Consider the following 23,739-nt stretch of genomic DNA (forward strand, 5'->3'; position numbering starts at 1 on the left):
GCAGGACACGTCAGAAAGGAGCCAGAGGCGCTGCTGGTTGGATAAAGACCTTTTATATTGAACTGGGAGCTCAGCCGGGCTCTTTACATCCTGACACAGAGCGGGGTGCTCAGAGTGTGGGGGGGGCACTTTTGGACTAGGGGGTGGAAGACTCAGACCAGGGCTGGACTGAACGAGGTAAGGGGGGGCAGGGACCAAGAACAGACCCTCCCCCAAGGGGATACAAGTGGGCTCATCTCAGGACAACAGCTCCCCTCACTTGGCACCCTCTGATCCTGCAGGAAGGGCTGGGACCCTGGATGCCTGGGTTCTCCCTCTAGCTCTGGGAGGGGAGTGGGGGCTAGTGGTTAGAGCAGGGGGCTCTGATTAACAGCCCACACCCTACAGCTCTAACCACTAGCCCCCACTCCCCTCCCGGAGTTGGGGAGAGAACCCAGGAGTCCTGGCTCCCTCGCCGCCTTCTTCACCTCCTCCAGGTGAGCCTTTGCCCCACACCAAGCCTGAGGCTGCGAAGGGTGGGGGAGGGTATCTCCTCCAACCTGGGGCTTGTCTGAAATGCTGACCCCTGGGCCCCAGCCCCAGCCTGTTGGGGGGCACAGATGGGGAAAGCTGCGGTGGATTGGCCTGTGCGTTACAGCTGTAAATACAGATGTGTAGCTATATGTACTCCATGCACCAGAGAAGGGGGTCAATATCTTAGCGGAGGGGCATGTTAAGGAAAGACTGAGAAAGCAGCAATTGTCCCCCCTGACCTTCAAGCTCCCCCCCCAGTTATGTACACGTTCAAAGCTATTTAGTGCAGGGGGGCCAGAAGGGGGCGCTGGCCCATGGCAGGCAGGGCTGGCCCTGATGCCCCAGGGCGCTACTAGGGGGCACTGGGCTGCAGGGAGCAGCCGGGGGCAGTAGGGGGCGCTCTCCCCTGGCAGTTAGGGCCTCCTGAAATCTGGTGGCTCACAGCTGTGTTTAGGTGTGAGATTCTCTTTCACTTCCTGTCTCAAACTTATTTTACAGTTTTGCTGCATAGCCACGAAATGGGCCAGGCGAGGTGTCCCCATGTATCCACCCCCCACCCCAGAGGAGGCTGCATTTCTGTGCACACAAGCCGGGGGCGGTGGGGTCAGACCACGTACAGGGTAGATCGCGGAGGGGCGGGAGTGCTCAGGTTACAGACAGGTTAAGCCATGGGGGAGCTGGCGGGTCAGACCATGGAGATGGGGGAGGTGGGGGGGCGCAGCGAGAGGTGCACGAAGTCGGGGTTGATATAGGTGAAGCCCTGGAATTCGCTCTGGTCCAGCCCCGCCATGACCAGCTGGTCCGGGGGGGTCAGCGCCGGCACCGCCCGCGTGAAAAACTTGTCGAAGTTCTCGCCGCTCCTCCCGCACTGGGACGGACAGACGGAGACGACCCGAGGGGGCAGACGGACACGGACAGAGACCACGAGGGAGAGACCCAGACGCGCAGCGAGACAGATCCAGCCAGGGACGGACAGACAGCAAGATAGATGACGGGGTGAGGGGGAGAGAGAAAGAAGAGCTGGGTTACTTCCCTCGGCCCCCACCCCTTCACTGTCCCCCCACCCCATACGCCAGCCCCACTGCTGCTGGCTCAGACTCTAGTGACCCCCTGCTTCCCCCCCCACAGCACCCCCTCCCTGCGGTCACATGGGGGTTGGGCAGAGCTTCTCCCACGGGGTCCCCCTAATCACAGGCTCTATTGGGACCCCTGATTCCCCATAGGGCCCCACACCTGCTCTGTGGGGGGTTACAGGGGGCGGACAGGTGGGGGTGGGGGTTCATTGGAGGTGTGAAGAAGGCTGGGATGGGGTGGTCACCCACCAACAAGGGGTGAAGGGCAGCAGGATGGGGGGGTACATGGAGCGGGATGGGGGGAAACACTCTCCAGGCCGGGGTACAAGGAGCGAGGTGGGGGATCACTCTCCAGGAAGGGGGAACCTGCAGTGGGCTGGGAGAGTCACTCACCAGGCAGAGGGTGAAGGGAGCATGATGGGAGGGTCAGTCTCCAGGAGAGGGTTTGGGGAGCAGGATAGGGGGGGTCATTCTCCAGGTGGGGGTACAAGGAGTGAGATGAGGGGGTCACTCTCCAGGAGAGGGTTTGGGGAGCAGCATGGAGGGGGATCACTCACTGGGCGGGGGGTGAAGGGAGGAGGGATTTCCAGGCGCTCCAGGCTCTCCCAGTCCAACCAGCGGAAAAAGCCGTGCTCCCGGATGTCCTGCTCCCCGGCCGGCCCCGAGCCCAGGCGTTTCAGGGGGTGCTTGGTGAGGAACTGGGTGGGGGGGGAGACAGTGACATCAGCATCACAGAACCTCCGGACCAGCTGATCCGGCCCTCCCAGCCCCTCGAGGGCGGGCACCCTCCCCTCACCCCAACTCACCCCTGCCACGGCTTCACCCCAGCCTGCCTCTCCCCCAGAAACTGGGGGGGGTCAAAGGCCAGGATGGCACCCCTCCAGGGGTCACTCACCCCTTTGCAGATGGAGACGGCCTCGCGGGACAGTGACTTCGGGTAGGACACCGTGTGCTCCATGATTGCCTGGAATAGCTCGTCCTCATCCTCCCCGTCAAAAGGGGGCTGGAGGAAGAGCAGAGGGGGACAGAGCCAGTCCCAGCGGAACCTGCCCCCCTCCACCCGCCCCAGGGCACTGAGGCCAGACTGCCCCCCCAGCCCCCTCCGTGGGGTACTAGCACCAGGATTCACCCCCCATCCCCCACAGGATCTATGCACCCAGCCCCCGCGTCCCCCCCCCCCAGTTACCTGCCCCGCTAGCATCTCATAGAGCAACACGCCGAAGGACCACCAATCCACCGACTTCCCGTAGGGCTGGTAGGCGATTATCTAGGGCAGGGAGAAAGCTGGGACAAGTTAGGAGGCTCTTACCCTGTATCACAGGCCCTCAACTCCATGGTGGGGGGAGAGGAATTACCTTATGGCAAAGGAAACTCCCCCCACCATCCCCCGCACCAGCGATAAAATACATTGTCCTACACACACACATAGAGGAAGATTTAAAAGGACATTTCCCTTTCAAGAGTATCCCCCAGCCAGCACAGCAAACTGGGATTTGAGGGAGGAGAACATCTGCAATGGGGGGCGGTGCTACAGCACAAGAGGCGGGGCCAACTTCACTACAGCCCCTCCCATTGGTTTATCCCTCCCCAGCTCCCAACCCTAGGAGATAATGTGGGGAGTAGGTGGGACGGAGTAACTGCCAGGAGACCAGCCCCACAAAAAGCAGACACCCACTGTGACACCCTGTACCCCATGTTCACTACTTGCATAGGGCTATGTTACATTTCATACAAAGCATGCCTTGAGAGGCATCATTTGAAAATTCATAATCTGCTGAACATTATTGTCCCGTGACGATGTGTGTACCAACATTGTACATGGAGTTATAAGATTTTATGGTATGATTATTATTACTGAAATGTGTTGTAATGCTGGGTGATACCCACAAGCCAGTTTCTCAGGGACAAAGGCACACTGGCTTGTTGGAGCCATTACCTGTTTATTCAGACATTCCGCAGAAGGCGGGGAATGTATAAACAAAAGAACGTACCATTCATATAAAGGACCAATTGCACAGCCCATATGCCAGGCCAGTGCCTAACCCCATGACCCAGCAAGGACTTTTCCAGCACAGGGGGTTGGAGCGTAAGTAGGGAGAACACACAACACACAAAATGACCTTCCCTCTTCACCTTACATCACTCTGCTCATAACGTCAATGAATACCGGAAGGACATTGAACTGAGGGGAGTGGGTCTAACTCAGGGGTAGGTGACCTATGGCACGGGTGCCGAAGGCTGCATGCGAGCTGATTTTCAGGGGCACTCACACTGCCCAGGTCCTGGCCACCGGTCAGGGGGGATCTGCATTTTAATTTAAGGTTTTAAAAATATTTAAGCAGCTTCATTTAAAATTAGTTACTTGACAAACAACAATGGTTTAGTTATATATTATAGACTTATACAAAGAGACCTTCTAAAAACGTTAAAACGTATGACTGGCACGCGAAACCTTAAAGTAGAGTGAATAACTGAAGATTCGGCACAGCACTTCTGAAAGGTTGCCGACCCCTGGTCTAACTGGAAAGCTTTGCACATGGGCTGCAGCAGGCTTTCGGGGGAGAGAAATCGGTTTGCTTCTTAATCGTATCTAGCCGGGTAACGTTTAGGAATGAACTCACGGTTTTCTCTTTTATTTCTTTTGTAACCGATTCTGACTTTCATGCCTTAAACACTGAAAATCACCGATCTTCCTCTAGGTACCAAACGTGTTATTCTTGTATGTTATCCTTGCTGAAGCGCTCGGGAAATCTCTCCTCAGGTTAACAAAGGCTGGTGCGTATTCACACCCCTGGTGCATATTCGTGTCCCTGGTGCATATTCGTGCACTGTTTATGGGTGCAGTGCAGGACGCACATGTCTGGGGTGCAAGGCCAGGGCTGGGGAATTGACGGGTGTCGGCCTGTGTGTATGTCATGCGTGGCTGGCACAGCAGTCATGCAGCTCAGCTGGGGGCGACTCCACATCCCGAGGGCTGCGGGTGAGCAGAGCCCCGAGAGGCGGCTGCTCTCTAGCAAAGCAGCGTAAGAGTCACCGCGGAGAATTAAAGGCACAGGGCAATTCAACAGTCCAGACTGTACCCAGGGTGGGGGGGTCACCCCCAGCCTCCTACCCCCAACCAGACCTGGCTCCTGGGTTCTCTCCCCGGCTCTGCGAGGGAAGTGGGGTGTAGTGGTTAGAGCAGAGGGGAGCTAGGCACCAGAACACCTGGGTTCTCCCCCCCAGCCCAGGGAGAGGAGTGGGGTGTAGTGGTTAGAGCAGGGGGCTGGGAGCCAGGACTCCTGGGTTCTCTCCCTGGCTCTGGGAGGGGAGTGGGGTCTAGTGGCTGGATTGGGGGTGCTACCTCCGGGGCGATGTAGTCAGGGGTCCCACAGAAGGTCCGGGTAGTCACTCCAGGGAAGATGTTCTCTTTGCACATCCCGAAATCCGTGATCTTAATGTGGCCCTCGGCATCCAGCATCACGTTATCCAGCTTCAGATCCCTGTGGGGAGAGACAGGGCTGGGCTCCCACCTCCAAGGGGCGCCTGCTCCCATCCGGCCCCATGGCGGGTGGGGAGCAGAGACTGTAGCCAACAACCCAGCAGAGGCAGTTTCCACTCACCGATAGATGATGCCCTTGTTGTGCAGGAAGAAGAGGCCGATGGCGATCTCTGCTGCGTAGAACCTACAAGTGGGGGGGGACAGAACAGTCAAAGGTGACTTGGAAAATCGATTCATCACCTTCAACGTCCCATCAATGTCTTCGCTGATCCATGGCCACAGAGCGTTTCACGGGGACCCCTCGCCCGGTGCTGGGATGCGACCGCATCTGGGGTGGGGCGTGAGGGCTGGGTATCCGGGGACCCCTGGCCCGGTGCTGAGACATGGCCCCTCTGGGGTGGGCACGGGAGCTGGGTATTCCGGGAACCCGTGCCCGGCGCTGGGACATGGCCCTTCTGGGGTGGGGTGCAGGGGTTGGGTATCCGGGGACCCCTCGCCCGGTGCTGGGACGCGGGGGCAGGGCGGGGTGGGGGCTGGGTATCTGGGGACCCCTCGCCCGGTGCTGGGACGTGGCCCCTCGGGGGCAGGGGGCGGGGGTTGGGTATCCGGGGACCCCTCGCCTGGTGCTGGGACGCGGGGGCAGGGCGGGGTGGGGGCTGGGTATCTGGGGACCCCTCGCCCGGTGCTGGGACGTGGTCCCTCGGGGGCGGGGTGCAGGGGTTGGGTATCCGGGGACCCCTCGCCCGGTGCTGGGACGCGGCCCCTTGGGGGCAGGGTGGGGTGGGGGCTGGGTATCCAGGGACCCCTCGCCCGGTGCTGGGACACGGCCCCTCGGGGTCGGGGTGGGAGCTGGGTATCCGGGGACCCCTTGCCTGGCGCTGGGACGCGGCCCCTCGGGGTCGGGGTGGGGGCTGGGTATCCGGGGACCCCTCGCCCGGCGCTGGGACACGGCCCCTCGGGGTCGGGGTGGGGTGCAGGGGCTGGGTATCCGGGGACCCCTCGCCCGGCACTGGGATGCGGCCCCTCGGGGGCAGGGCGGGGTGGGGGCTGGGTATCCGGGGACCCCTTGCCCGGCACTGGGACACGGCCCCTTGGGGGCGGGGTGGGGGCAGGGGCTGGGTATCCGGGGACCCCTCGCCCGGTGCTGGGACGTGGCCCCTCGGGGGCAGGGCGGGGTGGGGGCTGGGTATCCAGGGACCCCTCGCCCGGCGCTGGGACGTGGCCCCTTGGGGGCGGGGCGGGGTGGGGGCTGGGTATCCGGGGACCCCTCGCCCGGTGCTGGGACGCGGCCCCTCGGGAGCGGGGCGGGGTGGGGGCTGGGTATCCGGGGACCCCTCGCCCGGTGCTGGGACGCGGCCCCTCGGGGGCAGGGTGCACGTACATGGCATGAGGCTCCTTGAACTTCCCGACCTGCTGGATGTGGTACATGAGGTCTCCGCCATCGACGTATTCCATCACGAAATAGAGCCGGTCCTGGACGGGGCGGGTGAGACGGGGCCATGGGGGACAGAACAGACCCCTACGCCCATCTACCCTGGTATCCCGCCCCCTCCGTGCCCCCTGGATCAGCCCTACGGGCCCATCTACCCCAGTATCCCGCCCCCTCCCTGTCCCCCAAGATCAGCCCCACGGGCCCATCTACCCCAGTATCCCACCCCCTCCCTGCCCCCTGGATCAGCCTCACAGGTCCATCTACCCCGGTATCCCACCTCCTCCCATCCCCCCTGGATCAGCCCCACAGGCCCATCTACCCCGGTATCCCGCCCCCTCCCTGCCCCCTGGATCAGCCCCGTGGGCCCATCTACCCTGGTATCCTGCTCCCTCCCTGCCCCTCCGGACCAGCCCCACAGGCCCATCTACCCCAGTATCCCGGCCCCTCTGGATCAGCCCCACAGGCCCAGCCAGCCTGGTATCCTGCCTCCTCCCTGCCCCGTAGATCAGCCCCACAGGTTCATCTACCCCTGTATCCTGCCCCCTCCCTGCCCTCTGGATCAGCCCCATGGGCTCATCTACCCCTGTATCCAGCCCCCCCCCCCCGAGGTACCGTGGTCTGGAAGGTGGAGTGCAGCTGGGTGAGGAAGTGCGGCCGGTCGCTGAGCGCCAGGACCCGCTTCTCCACCATGGTACATTCCACGTCGTCGTCCTGGATGATCACGTCCTTCTTCAGGATTTTGATGGCGTAGAGCTCGTCCGTGCCCCGCCGCTCGGCCAGCATCACCTGTGGGGGCCACAGCCCTGAGCCAGCCAGTCCCTGCCCTGGGGCCGGATGGGAGCTGGTTCCCCCTAGAGGGGAGAGGCCCCATGCCCCATTCCCTGCCCCCCTGAGCCAGCCAGTCCCTGCCCTGGGGCCAGATGGGAGCCAGCACCCCCTAGAGGGGAGAGGCCCCGGGCCCCATTCCCTGCCCCCCTGAGCCAGCCAGTCCCTGCCCGGGGGCCGGATGGGAGCCAGCGCCCCCTAGAGGGGACAGGCCCCGGGCCCCATTCCCTGCCCCCCTGAGCCAGCCAGTCCCTGCCCGGGGGTCGGGTGGGAGCCAGCGCCCCCTAGAGGGGACAGGCCCCGGGCCCCATTCCCTGCCCCCCTGAGCCAGCCAGTCCCTGCCCTGGGGCCGGATGGGAGCTGGCGCCCCCCTGAGGCAAGGGCCTGGTTGTGTCTCTCTCCAGGAGGCCAAGGGCCACTTTGAGATCACAGCTTTGGGGATATGCAGAACACCTTCCCCAGAGTGACCACCCTGACCTTCTGCAGGACCCCGACTACATCGCCCCAGAGGTAGTGCTCCTGATCCAACCACCAGACCCCGGTCCTCTGCCAGAGCCAGGAAGAGAACCCAGGCATCCGGGCTCCCAGCCCCCACGGCTCTAATTCACCAGCCCCCACTCCCCTCCCAGAGCCAAGGAGAGAACCCAGGTGTCCGGGGCGCCCTCACCTTGCCGAAGCTGCCCTTCCCCAGCACCATGAGGAAGTTGAAGTCGGAGATGTGGAAGCGGCTGGTCCCAAAGAAGCTGCCGTGCTTGGAGTCCGTGGGGCTGGGGGTGGGTGAGGGGCCCGGGCCGTGGCGCACCTTCTGTGGGGGGGCAGAGATGGGGCACGGTGAGCAGCTAGCCCCAGCCTTGTGGGGGGGCAGAGATGGGGCACGGTGAGCGGCTAGCCCCAGCCTTGTGGGGGGGCAGAGATGGGGCACGGTGAGCGGCTAGCCCCAGCCTTGTGGGGGGGCAGAGATGGGGCACGGTGAGCGGCTAGCCCCAGCCTTGTGGGGGGGCAGAGCAGGTCGGGGGGCAGGGAAGTGGGGGGGGGGGGACAGAGAGCGCTGGGGGTGGCAATAGCCACTGGGCCGATGGGGTTTGTGCTCAGGGGCCCTGGAGAAAATCTGCTCCCGGCAGTGGAAGCCTGGAGCCCCGACCCCGCTCCACCCCCGGCAGGGGACGTAGCGGCGGGGGGGGGGGACAGAAAGGAGCAGTGCTGGGGGGGAAATGGGGCGGAACCCTGGGTGGAATAGGGGCGGGGCCCCAGGGAAGGGGCAGAAAGGGGTGGGGCTGTGCGTGGGGCCACCAGCAGAAGGGGCGGGATAGGGGCAGGACTGCAGGTGGAAGGGGAGGGGAGGGCTCCCTCCTCCCCACTTGCTCTGGCCCAGGGCACCAGGAAACCTTAATCCACCTCTGCGATGAAACCTGGAGGGTTGGGGGAGGGAAATGGGGGTGGCGATGGGGGAGGGAAAAATGGGGCAGTCATGTGGCTCAGGGTGGGGGGGCACCATGATGGGAACGGGGGCAGGGGTGCTGTGGGGAGGGCTAGTTGTGGGGTTTGGGGTGACAGGACAGTGAGTGAATGGGGCAGGCACAAAGTGAGGGGTCAGGAAGCTGCTGGGGGCCAGGGTGGGATTGAGGTGCCTGGGGGCAGAGTGGGGGGGATCAGTCCAGGGTCGCTCCCCCCGAGGCAGCTCCCCCTTGCACAATTGCACCCCACGGGGGGAGCTGCATCCCCTCAAACCTTTCCCCCACCCCTTTACCCACCTCCCCCTCCAACCCCAATCCCTCCATCTCCCCACAGAGGGGGATTCACTGGGGTCCCCCCAAAACCAGAGAACAGGGATCCCCCAACCTGACCCTGACGGCTCTGGTCACTGTCCCCCCAACAAGCCCCACCCCCAGAACCTTGGAGACTGTTTCCAAGCAACAGGAGTTGATTAAAGAAATACTTGGAGGGGAGAGGGGGGGAATTGGGAGCCCCAGGGAGTGAGAGACGTATTAGGCCAGGAGAGTGACACAGAGAACCCAGGAGTCCCGGCTCCCAGCCCCCCCCGCTCTAACCACTAGACCCCGTGCCCCACTGGGGTTGGCTTGAGGCTCTTTGCTTCCCTCTGCTGGAGAGAGGGGGAACAGCCACCCAGAGCATCGCCAGCCTGGCCAGCCCCTCTCCCCACACACTTCGCGCAGAGGGGCCCCGAGCCCCAGGCGTTACCTGGTACAGCTCCAGGGGGTAGTTGCAGGCCTGCAAGAGAGAGGGGGAGAAGGTCAGTGGCCGAACGCCGTGTCCCCCAGCCCAGGAGGCCCCACAGCTGCTGGGGACAGGGAGGGAGGGGGGCTGGACCAGGAATCTGCCCCCAGGCACCGGGGTTCATGCCCCAACTCCACAGTCCTCTGGGCTTTGGGGGGTTATGTCACAGCTGAAAGATGGGGTCCCTGTGGTACAGCACCCCCTGCCGAGCTCCCCACCCCGCTCCCTGCAGCCCAGCACCTCTTAGTGCCGTGCTGGGGCAATGGGGCCAGCACTGATGGCCAGGGCAGCGCCCCCTACTGAGCCCCCCTGCTCCCTGCAGCACGTGGGAGTTTCTCAGTCTGCTGTCCAATAACTGAACTGGCCTGGCTCTGCTTAGCTTTGGGGGAGGGGTTACCTCAAATTTCTGCAGCAGCCCACAATTTTCAGCATCAGCCACGGGGACATTGTAATACTCCCCCTCCTCCTGGTTGAGTAACTTGTACCTGAGACAGGGACAGAGACAGGCACAACACCGGGGGGGGAGGGGGCGGAGGAGAAGGGCAGGGAGGGAAAGAAAAAGAAAGAAAGAAAGAAAGACAAAGGAGGATGCAAAGAAAAAAGTGAAAGTGTGCAAAGACGCACAAAGAGTGAAAGTGTGCAAAGAAAGGAATGCGAAGAAAAAGTGAAATGGAAAGGAAAAAAGTGAAAGTGTGCAAAGAGACGAGTGCAAAGAAAAAGTGAAAGTATGCAAGGAAAGTGAAAGTGTAAAGAAAGAAAAAGTGAAGGAGTGCAAAGAAAGTGAAAGTGAGAGGAAAGAAAGTCAAAGTGAAAAGAAAAAGTGCGAGTGTGCAAAGTGAAAGTATGCAAAGAAAGTGAAAGAGCGCAAAGAAAGAAAAAGTGAAGGGGTGCAAAGAAAAACAAGGGCAAACGTGCAAAGAAAGAAACACAGAGTGCACGTGTGCAAAGGAGACGTGGGACAGAGCAAAGAAAATGAAAGCCGTGAGTGCAGAGGAGACGCAGGTGGAAAGGCAAGCGGTGCAAGAACCGCACGGGGAGGGAGCACAGGGATGCGGCGGCGCCGAGGCAGCCGGGCACAGCCAAATACCCAAACAGACAGAACGGTGGAGAGAGAGAGCGAGAGTGAGCCGTGGGCCTGGCTTCCCGCCTCCCCTGCAGGTCCCCCCTGGGTGCAGCCCCCGCCCCCCGCTTACCATCCATCCGCGTGTCCCTTGAGCAGCTCCGACACGCCAAAGGACATGGCTCCCATGAAGTCATTGCGTGAGGTGCGGTCCCAGTCCCACACCTCGATGGACAGCCGCCGCTCCACGTCTCCCGGCCTCAGTGTGCTGGGGGGTGGGGGAGGTCAAGGGGAGGGGGAGATTAAACCACCAACCCAGCCGCCTGCCCCTTTAAGTGGGGGGTGGGGGTGAATTTGCCCTCTGGACAAGAAGTGTGGATAAAAGCCCTACTACTGCTGCTGTCAGGACAGGGGGAGAATCTCTAGGAGTGGACCGGATTGCATTGGAGGGGCTGCAAAATCTTGGTTTATTTTGGGAGGAGGAGGGATTGTGGCTGACCGGGGGGGGCCCTACTGTCCCCTCAACCCCAGAAGAGGAGGGGGGCACTCTGGGTACATGGGGAGAGTATTTGGGAGTGGGAGGTTAGGATACAGACACCCGTGGGAGCTCCGACAGGCCCATGTTTCGTGGCTGTGTCCAGACACCTGTGGGAGCTGTAGGACCCCCATATCTCCAGACCAGGAACGTACCCAGGCACATACCCACGCCCACCTGCCCGCCCGTGCCCGGGGCACTCACAATAGGAAGGTCTCGTTCCACACGGGGTTCAGCGTGGATTTCACAGTCCGGGTTTTCTGCTTGCTCACGTTCTTGGGGTCCGGGATGAGCTTCAGCTTCACGTAGGGGTCCGACAGCCCATTGGGGTCCATGGGGATGAGGTTCCGGGCCTCACCCACTAGGGGGGAGGGTCCACAGATCAGCACGTGGCCCTGAGAGCTCAGTCTGACCCCCTTCTAGGAGGGGGGACTGGGAGCCTGGACTCCTGGGTTCCATCCCCAGGCCAGCAAAGGGAGTAGGGTCTTGTGGTTAGTGCAGGGGTGGACTAGGACCCAGGACTCCTGGGTTCTCTGCTTGGCTCTGGGAGGGGAGTGGTGTCTAGTGGTCAGAGCAGGGCGGGGCTGGGCCCCAGGATTCCTGGGTTCTCTCCCCACTGCTGAGTGTGGTGTGTTGATCACAGACGGTGGTGTACATGCTGTGGTGTCCCGTGACCTCACGCCCACACCCTGGCCCAGGGGGAGCAGGACCGTGGCGGAGGGCTGCGTGCAGGGAGCTGCCGAGGAATCCCCGTTATGTAAGCATGGCTGGATGGGTTTCTTTCCGCCTCTTACATGCTCCAGCTGGGAACACGAGAATGCGAGGGAGGGTGTGAAGGGGAGAGGGGGATAGTGCTGAGCTGCAGAGCCGGGAATAGAACCCAGGAGTCCTGGCTCCCAGCCCCCTCCCACTAGCCCCTGTTCCCCTCCCACAGCCAGGGAGAGAACCCAGGAGTCCTGGCTCCCGGCCCCCCCTGCTCTAACCACTAACCCCCACTCCCCTCCCACAGCCAGGGAGAGAACCCAGACGTCCTGGCTCCCAGCCCCTCCCGATCCAACCCCCCAGATTGAGGCTGAGAGCACCTGGTAGCACAGCGCCCCCTGGGGCCAGCAGGGACCGCCAGGAGAGACCCCCCTACTGAGCAAATCCCCACCCCCGCCCCGCCCCCGGCCACCCATGGCAAAGTGAAATCCAAGTCACCACTAGGTGACAACATTAGCCACTAAACCAGGGATAGACGGGGAGGGGGTGTGGGGGGGGTGGATGGGCAGAGAGATGGGGGGATGGATAGACAGACAGAGCGATGCGGTGGGGGATTGGGCAGACAGACAGACAGATGCGGGGGGGAGGGGTCGTAAAGACAGAGACAGCTTGGAGGGGGTTGGAGGGACAGACAGACAGACAGACGCCGGGGGCAGGGGTTGGAGGGAGACGGACAGACAGACAGACGCAGGGGGCGGGGGTTGGAGGGAGACGGACAGACAGACAGACGCTGGAGGGGGAGGGGGCTGGAGGGACAGACGGACAGACAGAGGCTGGGGGCGGGGGTTGGAGGGAGACGGACAGACAGATGCTGGTGGCGGGGGTTAGAGGGACAGACAGACAGACGCTGGGGTGGGAGGGGGTTGGAGGGACAGACAGACGCTGGGGGTGGGGGTTGGAGGGACGGACAGACGGACGCCAGGGGTTGGAGGGACAGACAGACGCTGGGGGCGGGGGTTGGAGGGACGGACAGACGGACGCCAGGGGTTGGAGGGACAGACGGACAGACAGACGCTGGGGGGGGAGGGGGTTGGAGGGACAGACAGACAGACGCCGGGGGCGGGGGTTGGAGGGAGACGGACAGACAGACGCCGGGGGCGGGGGTTGGACGGACAGACAGACGCCGGGGGAGGGGGTTGGAGGGACGGACAGACAGACGCTGGGGGTGGGGGTTGGAGGGACGGACAGACAGACGCCAGGGGTTGGAGGGACAGACGGACAGACAGACGCTGGGGGTGCCAGCCCTGCTGTGCTGCGGCTGAGAAGCTCCCTCTGGCTGGCGGCCGAGGGAGGCTCTGAACCCCACACGGGCGCTCAGGTTGCCTGGAACTTTGCTGTGTTTGGGGGGGGCAGGAGGGGTAACTCAGCGTGATCAGAGCTGGGGCTCCCAGGACACAGTCTCCCCCCCACACACACACACCCTACTCCACCCTCCCAAGCTGATCCGTTCTAGCCGGGGCCTCAGGGCCCCAATCCCAGCGCCCACTTTGCCCCCACGGCATGGCAGCCCCTCGCCATCCCCCACAGCAAGCGCCCGGCCCGAGGGTCTCCGTGCGGAGACCCGGTGGTGGCCGAAGAAGAGGCCTGTGGGGAACGGACAGCTCCGAGCGCCGGAGTGAAGCCAGCTGGGGGCAGCGGCCAGGAGAACCCCCCTCCGGCAGTGCAGGTAGCGTCTGCTCCACAGCAGGGCCCAAGCTGCAGCCAGGCGCCATCGGTTCGAGTCCGACTGTCGGCCGAACTCGACGGAGATCTGCCCCGGGCAGGCCCGGTGGCCCGGACGTCACCTGGGGCGAGCCGGAAATTCCAAACCCGCCCACCCGGCCCCCGTACCGAAGACGCGGATCTCCTCCCCGCCGAGCGTCTCAATGCGGAGCTGCAGGCGGCCGCGGCGCTCCGTGTGATCCACCCCGCACAGGCTGGGCACGCTCTGCACGCAGCGCTTGTGCACGTTCATCTCGCAGCCTGCGGGGGGCGCCAGAGAGTGAGGGGGGAAGGGGATCTCACCCCTAGGCCACCCCCCCACCCACAGCCCTAACACCAGGGTTCGCACCGCATCCCACCCGCCTCCGGGCCTCACTCCTGCCCACCCCACCCCCAGGCCTTACCCCTCCCCCACATCTCAGTCCCACCCACCCCTGGCCTTGCCCCTCCCCCTGCAACCCCTCCCCCCACATCTCGCGCCCCCCACAAGCCCCAGGCCTTGCTCCCAGGTCTCCCCTGCCCCTCCAACCTCACTGCTAAGTCTTGCTCCAACCCACCACAGCCCCCAGGGCCTCGCTCCCACCCCCTTTCTGGCCCCCTCCCCCAAGACTCCAGACCTCACGCCCACTGCCTGCCACCCTCCAAGGCCTTGCTCCTACCCCCTCCCTATTTACCCCTGCCCCTCCCCATCCCCCCCACCTTGCTCCCACTCCCCTGCCCACCCTCCCATCCGCCCTCTCCCCTCCTACTCACAGGAGCACTTCATGCCCTGGTGCACCAGCCCGTAGAGCAGGGAGCCGCAGTGGTCGCAGAAGGTTGGGCTGCTGTAGCTGTGAATCTTGAACTTGTGCTTGTTCCGGGGGTCCTGGGGGGGGGAGCAGATAGATCAGAGCCCCCCCCCATCCCCAGTACACAGGCGAGGAGGGTGTGAGCGCACAGTCTCTGCAGACGCTGAGTGTGAGTTTGCACGGGGGGCATGCAGGGCTAGCCACACAGGCCAGAGGGGCAAGCGGGAGGATGAACGTTCTCACCCAAGGGCATGTCCAAGTGTGCTCCCGGGACCTAGCACAGGGCATGGGCCTGCCTGTGCCAAGGATGGCGTGTGCACAAGTGTGTCCAAGTGTGCAGACATGGGCTCGCACGGGGCATGCGTGAGCTTGCACAGAAGGCTTGCATTTGTATGCACATGCAAGGGGTGTCAACATAAGGTTGCACAGGGAATTGCACACGTGAGTGTGCAAATGTGAGCTCGAATTGGGTGTGGGTGTGCATGTGCAAAGGATGGAACGCACACAAGTGTGTCAGCATCCCTGAGTGTGCACAACTTGCACTGATGCATGCACAAGCATCTAGATGTGCACAGATGAGCTTGAATAGGGTATACGTGTGTGTGCGCGCGTGCATGAAGGCTGTGCATTTGTGTGACTGTGCAAGGGATTAAGCATGAGTTTGCACAAGGAATGGCACAAGTGTGCACAGCGTGCAAATGTGAGCTTGTATAGGGAGTGGGCATGTATGTGCAAAGGACACAGTGTGCATATGTGTATCTAAACATGTATATAGGAGCTTGCACAAAGGAATCCACCAGCTTATCTGCATGTGCAAATGTGAGTTTCCACAGAGAGGGTGCAAGTGTGCAGGTGTGTGCAAGGGGTATGAATGTGAGCTTGCCCAGGGAACTGCACGAGCACTTGTGTGTGCACACAGAGGTGAGCCAGCGCGCGCTGAGCGTGCAAGGGGGAAGGTGAGCTTGCAGTGGGCCTTGCACAGGTGCCCAAGGGGGAGTTGCACACAGAGGCATGTGTGTGTGCAAGGAAGGAGTATGAACGGGGGTGTTTGCATGGAAGGGATGTGACTGCTAATGACATTCCTGCTTCCTTTCCCTCCCGCTCTCTTCTCCTCTTCCACCTCCCTTCCTCCTTCCCCCTTTCCAGGCCAAGGACATAGAATCTGGGCCGTGTCCGTGTTTTCCACCGTGCTCCACCCCCCACTTGGGCAGTAAAAATAGCCGGAGAAATTGGGACACCCACCTGGGGGGTGGGGGTGGAGCTGTCTCCTTCCCCACCAAAGGATTTCCTCCAAAGCCAGGGATAGAACCCAGGTGTCCTGGCTCCCAGCCCCCCCAGCACCACTCTAACCACTAGACCCCACCCCCGTCTCAGAGCTGGGGAGAGAACCCAGGAGTCCTGGCTCCCTGCCCCCCACATCCCCGCTCTAACCACTAGACCCCACCCCTCTCTCAGAGCTGGGGAGAGAACCCAGGAGTCCTGGCTCCCTGCCCCCCACATCCCCGCTCTAACCACTAGACCCCACCCCCCCTCTCAGAGCTAGGGAGAGAACCCAGGAGTCCTGGCTCCCTGCCCCCCCCACATCTCCGCTCTAACCACTAGACCACACCCCCATCACAGCTGGGGAGAGAACCCAGGCATCCTGGCAACCATCTATCACTCACATCTGTCTGGGGTCCTTTTCCGGCTCCCGGGCATTCGAAGGTGACAAATTCATGGCACCGTTTGTGTACGACGAAGCTGCAGACTTGGTGGGATGGGCGAATGGGGTGGCAGAGAGAACAGGGGGGGCAAATAGAGCCATTAGCAGAGCAAGTTCAGGACAGTGCTGTGATACCCCCCCACCCACACCCCATTCAGATCCCTCCCAGAGCCCAGATTTAGGGCTGGGAAATCCTGGATCAACGGACCCCTAGACTCATAAGTTTATAGCACCTCCTCTCTGCTGTGGGCGGAAGGTCCCCCCCAATCCTGGGACAGCCAGCACCAGAGGAACAGGCCAGCTGGGGGAGTAGGGGACGGTTCGTGGGTAGCGGTGCATTTGGGGGGGGAAGGCTCGGCATGTTGGGGGAAAGTTTGGGGGTGAATTTGGGGGGCAGGGCTGAGGTTGGGAGGGAAGGCTCAGTGGGGTAGGGAGTAAGTTTGGGAGGGATGTTTAGGGGGGTTGAGGAGAAGATTCAGGGGTTTGAAGCAAAGGTTCGGGGGAGTTTGGGGGGACAGGTCAGGGGGAGTTGGAGTCAGGGGGACAGGTCAGGGGAATCGGGGCGATTGGGGGGGAAGGATCAGGAAAAGGCTCTGGGATGAGTCCGGGGACGGGTCGTGGGACGAGTAAGGGGAAGGCTCAGGGACTGGTCGGGGGCGTTGAGGGGACAAGTCAAGAAAGGTTCGGGGATGAGTCAGGGGGATGGGTCCGGAGAGTTGGGGGGAGTTGAGGGGACGAGTTGGGGGAGTCAGGGGGATGGTTTGGGGGAGTTGTGGGAACGGGTCGGGGGACAGGTTGGGGGGAGTTGAGGGGGGACTAGTTGGGGGAGTTGTGGGGACGGGTCGGGGGGAGTCGGGGGGAGTTGTGGGAACGGGTCAGGGGGAGTTGAGGGGGGACTAGTTGGAGGAGTTGTGGGGATGGGTTGGGGGGACGGGTCGGGGGGGAGTTGAAGGGGGACTAGTTGGAGGAGTTGTGGGGCTGGGTCGAGGGGAGTTGGGAAGTTGTGGGGCTGGGTCGGGGGAGCTGTGGGGGGACTAGCAGAGGGAGTTGTGGGGCTGGGTCGGGGGGACGGGTCGGGGGAGCTGTGGGGGGACTAGTTGGAGGAGTTGTGGGGACGGGTCAGGGGAGTTGTGGGGGGACTAGCAGAGGGAGTTGTGGGGCTGGGTCGGGGGGACGGGTCGGGGGAGCTGTGGGGGGACTAGCAGAGGGAGTTGTGGGGCTGGGTCGGGGGGACGGGTCGGGGGAGCTGTGGGGGGACTAGCAGAGGGAGCTGTGGGGACGGGTCAGGAGAAGGCTCAGGGGCGAGTCGGGGGACGGCTCGGGGGGGCCGAGGACAGCTTGGGGGGGTCGTTTCTCTCCCCTTCCCCCTCGAACAGCATCTTAAGGCTCGGAGGAGCGAGCCGGGGAGATTTGGAAGACGGGTCTCCATGGAAACAGGCAGGAAGAGAAACCACAAGTGCCAGGAGATGGGGGGGGGCAGCAGATTGGACTTGGGGGGGAGTGGGGGGGGCTTGACTCTTCCTGCCTCCTCGGAGCCGTCCAGCCCCCCCATGCCACACAGGCTGCTCCCACCACTAGCCCCGAGCCTGGGATAGAACCCAGGAGTCCTGGCCCCCACCCTCAGTCAACCTTTCTGCCCTAAGTGGGGGGCAATGGGGACCCCCAGGGATCTGGGCTGGGACGAAGCAAACTCATTACCTACGTGGGGTTCCCATGGCAACGGCTCCCCCACATCGCCTCCCCCTGGCCAGCTGCACCAAGAAGTGAAGGGGAGGGGGTGTCTGGGAACCTGCTGCATCCCACCGCTGCCACCAGCCACCCCAGCTCTGCCTGTCTCCCAGGGGGCCGAGGCTCCAGGAGGGACCCCTGCTCCCCCCGCAGCCCTGAGCTCCCCCTGCCCAGGGTCCATCCAGAGCCCTGTTGCTCACACTCCCACCCCACATAGCCACATGCACGAGCCATACCCTAGGGTAAATACATGCCCCCCCGCCGTTCTCCCCTCCACACGCCCCGTGCGCACACTCACCCCAATCACAACCCACCTTGACACTGCCTCCTGCATACCCACCCCTGCACACACCCCAGAAATGCTCCACACCCCGAGGCCATCCCCATGCATGCCCAGCTACGCTTGTGCAAACGCACCCCTGCCTCGTGCGCACCCTCCCACCACACTGACGCACTAATACAAAGGGTCTGCATGCACACCTCAATCCACACACAGGCCAATGCACGCAAACATGCACACACTCGTGCAAATGCAGACACCACACATTTGTGCAAAGGCATGCACTTGTGCACATGCACACATTCACCTGCATACTGCTGTGCATATGTGCAAATGTGCATACTTGTGCAACCCCTGCACATGTGCAAATTCACACACTAGTGCACATTCCCTGCATCCTTGTGCAAATAAATACACTCGTATAGATGAACACTCATGCAAATGCACACCCATTCACACTCCCAGCTGCCAATCCCACAGATCTGTGCCCACCAGCTCTACCTCACTGCACCAACACACACGTGCAAAAGTCAGCACACTCGTGCCCACCACCGACATGTCTAGCCAGTCGTACCAACAGTCTCTGCATGCACCCATGCCCACCGGTGTGTAAAGGTACGTGCCACCTAGCCTCCAACCACACACTTGTGCAAGGGTGTCTGTCACACGCACCCCATGTGCCATCTCGGCACCTGCACACCTATCCCCACACCCTGACACACTCGTACACAGCCCCGGCAGCTTGACACTAACACCCCACTTGCTCTTGCACACCTGGCCCCCAAATACATTCACCACCACAGCCTTCCCCATCACCGCGCACAACCCTTCACGCCCCCCTCAACCCACCTTGTGTGCACATATCTCCACTCACTGTCACACACCCCTCCACCCACTCCCATGTGCACACACACCCATCCACCCGTCACCCACCCCCATGTGCATGTTCCCGCCATCATGGCCCCCTCCAGACACACCCCAGTGAGGACACTCTAAGAACCACCCCCGTGCCATCCATTTGGTCCCCCCCCCCACCACTTAACACTCAGATCCCACCCCCATCACACTGGGCCTCACATTGCCAGCTGGGGGAGGGGCAGAGTCCCCTAGAAACTGCCCCCACCCGCTCTAGGACTGGCAGGAAACACCCCCACCACCACCACCCACCCTGCCCAGAGCTGTCCATCGCTTGGCAACTGCTCCCCCAGTTCATCACTGGCCAATCAACCGCAGAGCCACACCCCCATTCGGAGCTTATGGGGATTTCCCTGTTATCCCCACACATACACACATACACCCCTACCTGCAGGAGGGGGGAGGCAGGAAGAAATCTCCCCACCCCATCCAGAACCCGCAGATCCCCTACACAGCCGCCCAGCTAGCCCCACAGGCCTCCTACCCCACACGAAGCCCCCCTGATACCCCATAACCCCCACAGAACTCCCCTAAACACAAAACCCCCAGATCCTCCACTCCCAGCCCCACAAATACACACTCTCCTCTCAGAACCGGGCAGTGAACCCAGGAGCCCTGGCTCGGAGCCACCCCTCTGCTCTAATCCAGCAAATCTGGTGCCAAAACCACCCCCTTTCCCTGGCTCAGGGACTCTGACCTCCTGTCCAGACACTCAAGAGCAAACCAACCCCACGTCACTGGAGAGAACCCAGGAGTCCTGGCTCCCCTGCTCTAACCACTGGATCCCACTCCCCTCCCAGACCCAGGGAGAGAACCCAGCAGACCTGGCTCTCCTGCTCTAACCGCTAGACCCCGCTCCCCTCCCAGAGCCAGGGAGAGTACCCAGGAGACCTGGCTCTCCTGCTCTAACTGCTAGACCCCGCTCCCCTCCCAGAGCCAGGGAGAGAACCCAGAGCAGGAGAGCCAGGTCTCCTAACCGCTAGACCCCGCTCCCCTCCCAGAGCCAGGGAGAGAACCCACGAGACCTGGCTCTCCTGCTCTAACCGCTATACCCCGCTCCCCTCTCAGAGCCAGGAAGAGAACCCAGGAGTCCTGATCCCAGGTGTCAAAGAAGCTTAGAGAATAAAGCATTGAGCATTTGAAAGGTCACCTGGTATTAGCTATTTTGGGGCTTTTTAAAAACAGAAACATGGAATTTTCCAGCCAGTCCCCAAAATAGCTGGAGTCAGGAAATCCAGTTCAGAGCCTAGAGAGCCATAAGCTCTGTGCTGGGAATGGGCTGCAATGTCCCCCCAGTGACATGCGACCACACCTAGAGTGCAACACGGGGGCTGGTTATACCATCACCAGTAGCCAGAAGGGAGGACCCCAAGGCTGAGAGTGGGAGTGACTATCTCCCCCTGAGCATGGCTCTCAGTGGAGCGGGGGGCTGGGGGGGGTGTCACTGACCTTGCAGGGTGGGAGGGGGTCTCTTACCTAGACACTGCAGTCCCTGCTTCCCGATCCCCCTGCAAGCAAGAGAGCAACACAATGTTACTTTGGGGCTCACCGCTGCAATGAGTTGCCCACACTCGGCTCACCCCAATACACATAGTTAACATGCGCCTCACTCCTCCCCTTCCCCAACATCGGCTATGCCACAAAGTAGGAGGCTGGGAGCCAGGACTCCTGGGTTCTCTCCCTGGCTCTGGGAGGGGAGTGGGATCTAGTGGTTATGGCAGGGGAGCTGGGAGCCAGGACTCCTGGGTTCTCTCCCCGGGTCTGGGAGGGGAGTGGGGTCTGGTGGTTAGAACAGGGGGGCTGGGAGCCAGAACTCCGGGGTCCTGTCCCCAGCTCTGAACCAACCAGTCCCTCCAGACATGCTAAGACTAAAGGAAGGGTGGCAACAGCAGACCCATGGGGGAGGGGGAAAAGATAGAGTTGGGGGATGCTGGGGAGGGTCCCACCAGATGAAGTCCGTGCAGTGGCTGCAGAACGTGGTCTGGGGGGGCGCTAGGGGGGCACTAGTAGGTGATGGGGGCGCTAGGGGGGGTCTCACCAGATGAAGTCCGTGCAGTGGCTGCAGAACGTGGTCTGGGGGGGCGCTAGGTGGGCACTAGTAGGTGATGGGGGGCGCTGGGGGGGTCTCACCAGATGAAGTCCGTGCAGTGGCTGCAGAACGTGGTCTGGGGGGGCGCTAGGGGGGCACTAGGAGGTGATGGGGGGCGCTGGGGGGTCTCACCAGATGAAGTCCGTGCAGTGGCTGCAGAACGTGGGCTAGGGGGGCACTAGGAGGTGATAGGGGGTGCTAGGGGGGGTCTCACCAGATGAAGTCCGCGCAGTGGCTGCAGAACGTGGGCTGAGGGGGCGCTAGGGGGGCACTAGGAGGTGATGGGGGGCGCTGGGGGGTCTCACCAGATGAAGTCCGTGCAGTGGCTGCAGAACGTGGGCTGGGGGGGGCGCTAGGGGGGGCACTAGGAGGTGATGGGGGGCGCTAGGGAGGGTCTCACCAGATGAAGTCCGTGCAGTGGCTGCAGAACGTGGGCTGGGGAGGCGCTAGGGGGGCACTAGGAGGTGATGGGGGGCGCTAGGGGGGGTCTCACCAGATGAAGTCCGTGCAGTGGCTGCAGAACGTGGTCTGGGGGGGCGCTAGGGGGGGCACTAGGAGGTGATGGGGGCGCTGGGGGGTCTCACCAGATGAAGTCCGTGCAGTGGCTGCAGAACGTGGGCTGGGGGGGGCGCTAGGGGGGGCACTAGGAGGTGATGGGGGGCGCTAGGGGGGGTCTCACCAGATGAAGTCCGTGCAGTGGCTGCAGAACGTGGGCTGGGGGGGCGCTAGGGGGGTGCTAGGAGGTGATGGGGGGCGCTAGGGGGGGTCTCACCAGATGAAGTCCGTGCAGTGGCTGCAGAACGTGGTCGGGGGGGGCGCTAGGGGGGGCACTAGGAGGTGATGGGGGGTGCTGGGGGGGGTCTCACCAGATGAAGTCCGTGCAGTGGCTGCAGAACGTGGTCGGGGGGGGCGCTAGGGGGGGCACTAGGAGGTGATGGGGGGCGCTGGGGGGGTCTCACCAGATGAAGTCCGCGCAGTGGCTGCAGAACGTGGGCTGGGGGGGCGCTAGGGGGGCACTAGGAGGTGATGGGGGGCGCTAGGGGGGGTCTCACCAGATGAAGTCCGTGCAGTGGCTGCAGAACGTGGGCTGGGGGGGCGCTAGGGGGCACTAGGAGGTGATGGGGGGCGCTAGGGGGGGTCTCACCAGATGAAGTCCGTGCAGTGGCGGCAGAACGTGGGCTGGGGGGGCGCTAGGGGGGCACTAGGAGGTGATGGGGGGCGCTAGGGGGGGTCTCACCAGATGAAGTCCGTGCAGTGGCTGCAGAACGTGGGCTGGGGGGGCGCTAGGGGGGGCACTAGGAGGTGATGGGGGGCGCTAGGGGGGGTCTCACCAGATGAAGTCCGTGCAGTGGCTGCAGAACGTGGTCTGGGGGGGCGCTAGGGGGGGCACTAGGAGGTGATGGGGGGCGCTAGGGGGGGTCTCACCAGATGAAGTCCGTGCAGTGGCTGCAGAACGTGGGCTGGGGGGGCGCTAGGGGGGCACTAGGAGGTGATGGGGGGCGCTAGGGGGGGTCTCACCAGATGAAGTCCGTGCAGTGGCTGCAGAACGTGGGCTGGGGGGGCGCTAGGGGGGCACTAGGAGGTGATGGGGGGCGCTAGGGGGGGTCTCACCAGATGAAGTCCGTGCAGTGGCTGCAGAACGTGGGCTGGGGGGGCGCTAGGGGGGCACTAGGAGGTGATGGGGGGCGCTAGGGGGGGTCTCACCAGATGAAGTCCGTGCAGTGGCTGCAGAACGTGGGCTGCTTGAAGAATCGCGCCGTGAATTTGTGGCTCTTGACCTCGTGGATCAGCTTCTGGCGCAGCGCCCCCTTGCGGCAGAAGAGCGGCTTGGTCAGGCACTCCAGTTCGGTGGGCGAGGCGACCAGCGCCATGGCCCCACCTGGGCCCCCAGCCCCGGGCGGGGGGGAAACGATAGAAAGAGGAAGGGGGCGATGAAGGGACTGGGTGGATGGAGGAGTGAACAGAGAGGAGGGATGGATGCAAAGAAGGGCGGTCGGAGGGATGGAGGGATGCACAGAACAGAGATGGGAGAAGAGAAGGCGGGGGGGGGACGGAGAGAAGAGGAGGCAGAGGATGGAGGGAGGGAGGGATGAGAGAAAAGATGGAGAGAAGGGGAGATGGGGGTAGAGAGAAGGTAGGAAGAGATGAGAGAAGGAGGGATGAGAACAGGGGGATAGAAGAGGAGGCAGGGACCGGAGGGCTGAAGGCGACGCCGGAGCAGAGGTTTCCAGCAGGCGCCGCCGGGGGCCGAGGTGGGGACGGGTGCACCGGCAGGGGAGCTGCCGGCCGGTCGGGCCGTGTATCTGCTGTGCGGGGAGAGCAGCGCTGGGGAGCGGGAGGAGGCGGGTATCTGACGGCTCTGGGGGGAGGAGTCGGCCTTAAAGGAGAAAGGGGCGGGGGCGTTCCCTGAGGGGGGCCTGAGGATAGCCCCAAATGTAGATCCCCACCGTCCTGACACCCGAATCTCCCCCGGATCCCAGATCCCCCCAGATCCCAGCTCTGGGAGGCTATGGGGGGGAGAGGAGTGAGGGGGCTGGGAGCCAGGACTCCTCGGTTCTCCCGTGGGCTCTGGGCAGGGAGCGGGGACTAGTGGTCAGAACGGGGGGCTGGGATCCAGGAC

General features: G+C 62.8%; 1 protein-coding gene across 21 annotated transcripts; it reads right to left on the reverse strand.

Annotated features, from left to right (window-relative positions):
- Positions 1-332: 332 nt before the first annotated feature.
- Positions 333-23,441, reverse strand: PRKCG (protein kinase C gamma). Of its 21 annotated transcripts, none has more exons than XM_050927467.1 (18): positions 22,731-22,762; positions 20,507-20,538; positions 16,070-16,152; positions 14,371-14,482; positions 13,747-13,878; positions 11,359-11,515; positions 10,753-10,887; positions 9,957-10,044; positions 9,524-9,553; positions 7,992-8,129; positions 7,112-7,285; positions 6,449-6,540; positions 5,189-5,251; positions 4,930-5,068; positions 2,773-2,853; positions 2,482-2,589; positions 2,144-2,284; positions 333-1,381 (listed from the first exon to the last, which is right to left on the reverse strand). In XM_050927467.1, exons 4-18 carry the CDS (start codon positions 14,381-14,383, stop codon positions 1,199-1,201), a joined length of 1,674 nt encoding a protein of 557 aa, XP_050783424.1. In that variant the 5' UTR covers positions 14,384-14,482; positions 16,070-16,152; positions 20,507-20,538; positions 22,731-22,762; the 3' UTR covers positions 333-1,198. The 21 variants fall into 21 exon arrangements, with proteins under 21 accessions (XP_050783424.1, XP_050783422.1, XP_050783421.1 ...); XM_050927465.1 differs by lacking the exon at positions 22,731-22,762 and adding an exon at positions 22,638-22,669; XM_050927464.1 differs by lacking the exon at positions 22,731-22,762 and adding an exon at positions 22,545-22,576.
- Between the last annotated feature and the right edge of the window lie 298 nt (positions 23,442-23,739).

This window comes from Gopherus flavomarginatus, chromosome 18 (genome assembly GCF_025201925.1).
Source record: "Gopherus flavomarginatus isolate rGopFla2 chromosome 18, rGopFla2.mat.asm, whole genome shotgun sequence".
Lineage (NCBI taxonomy): Eukaryota > Metazoa > Chordata > Testudines > Testudinidae > Gopherus > Gopherus flavomarginatus.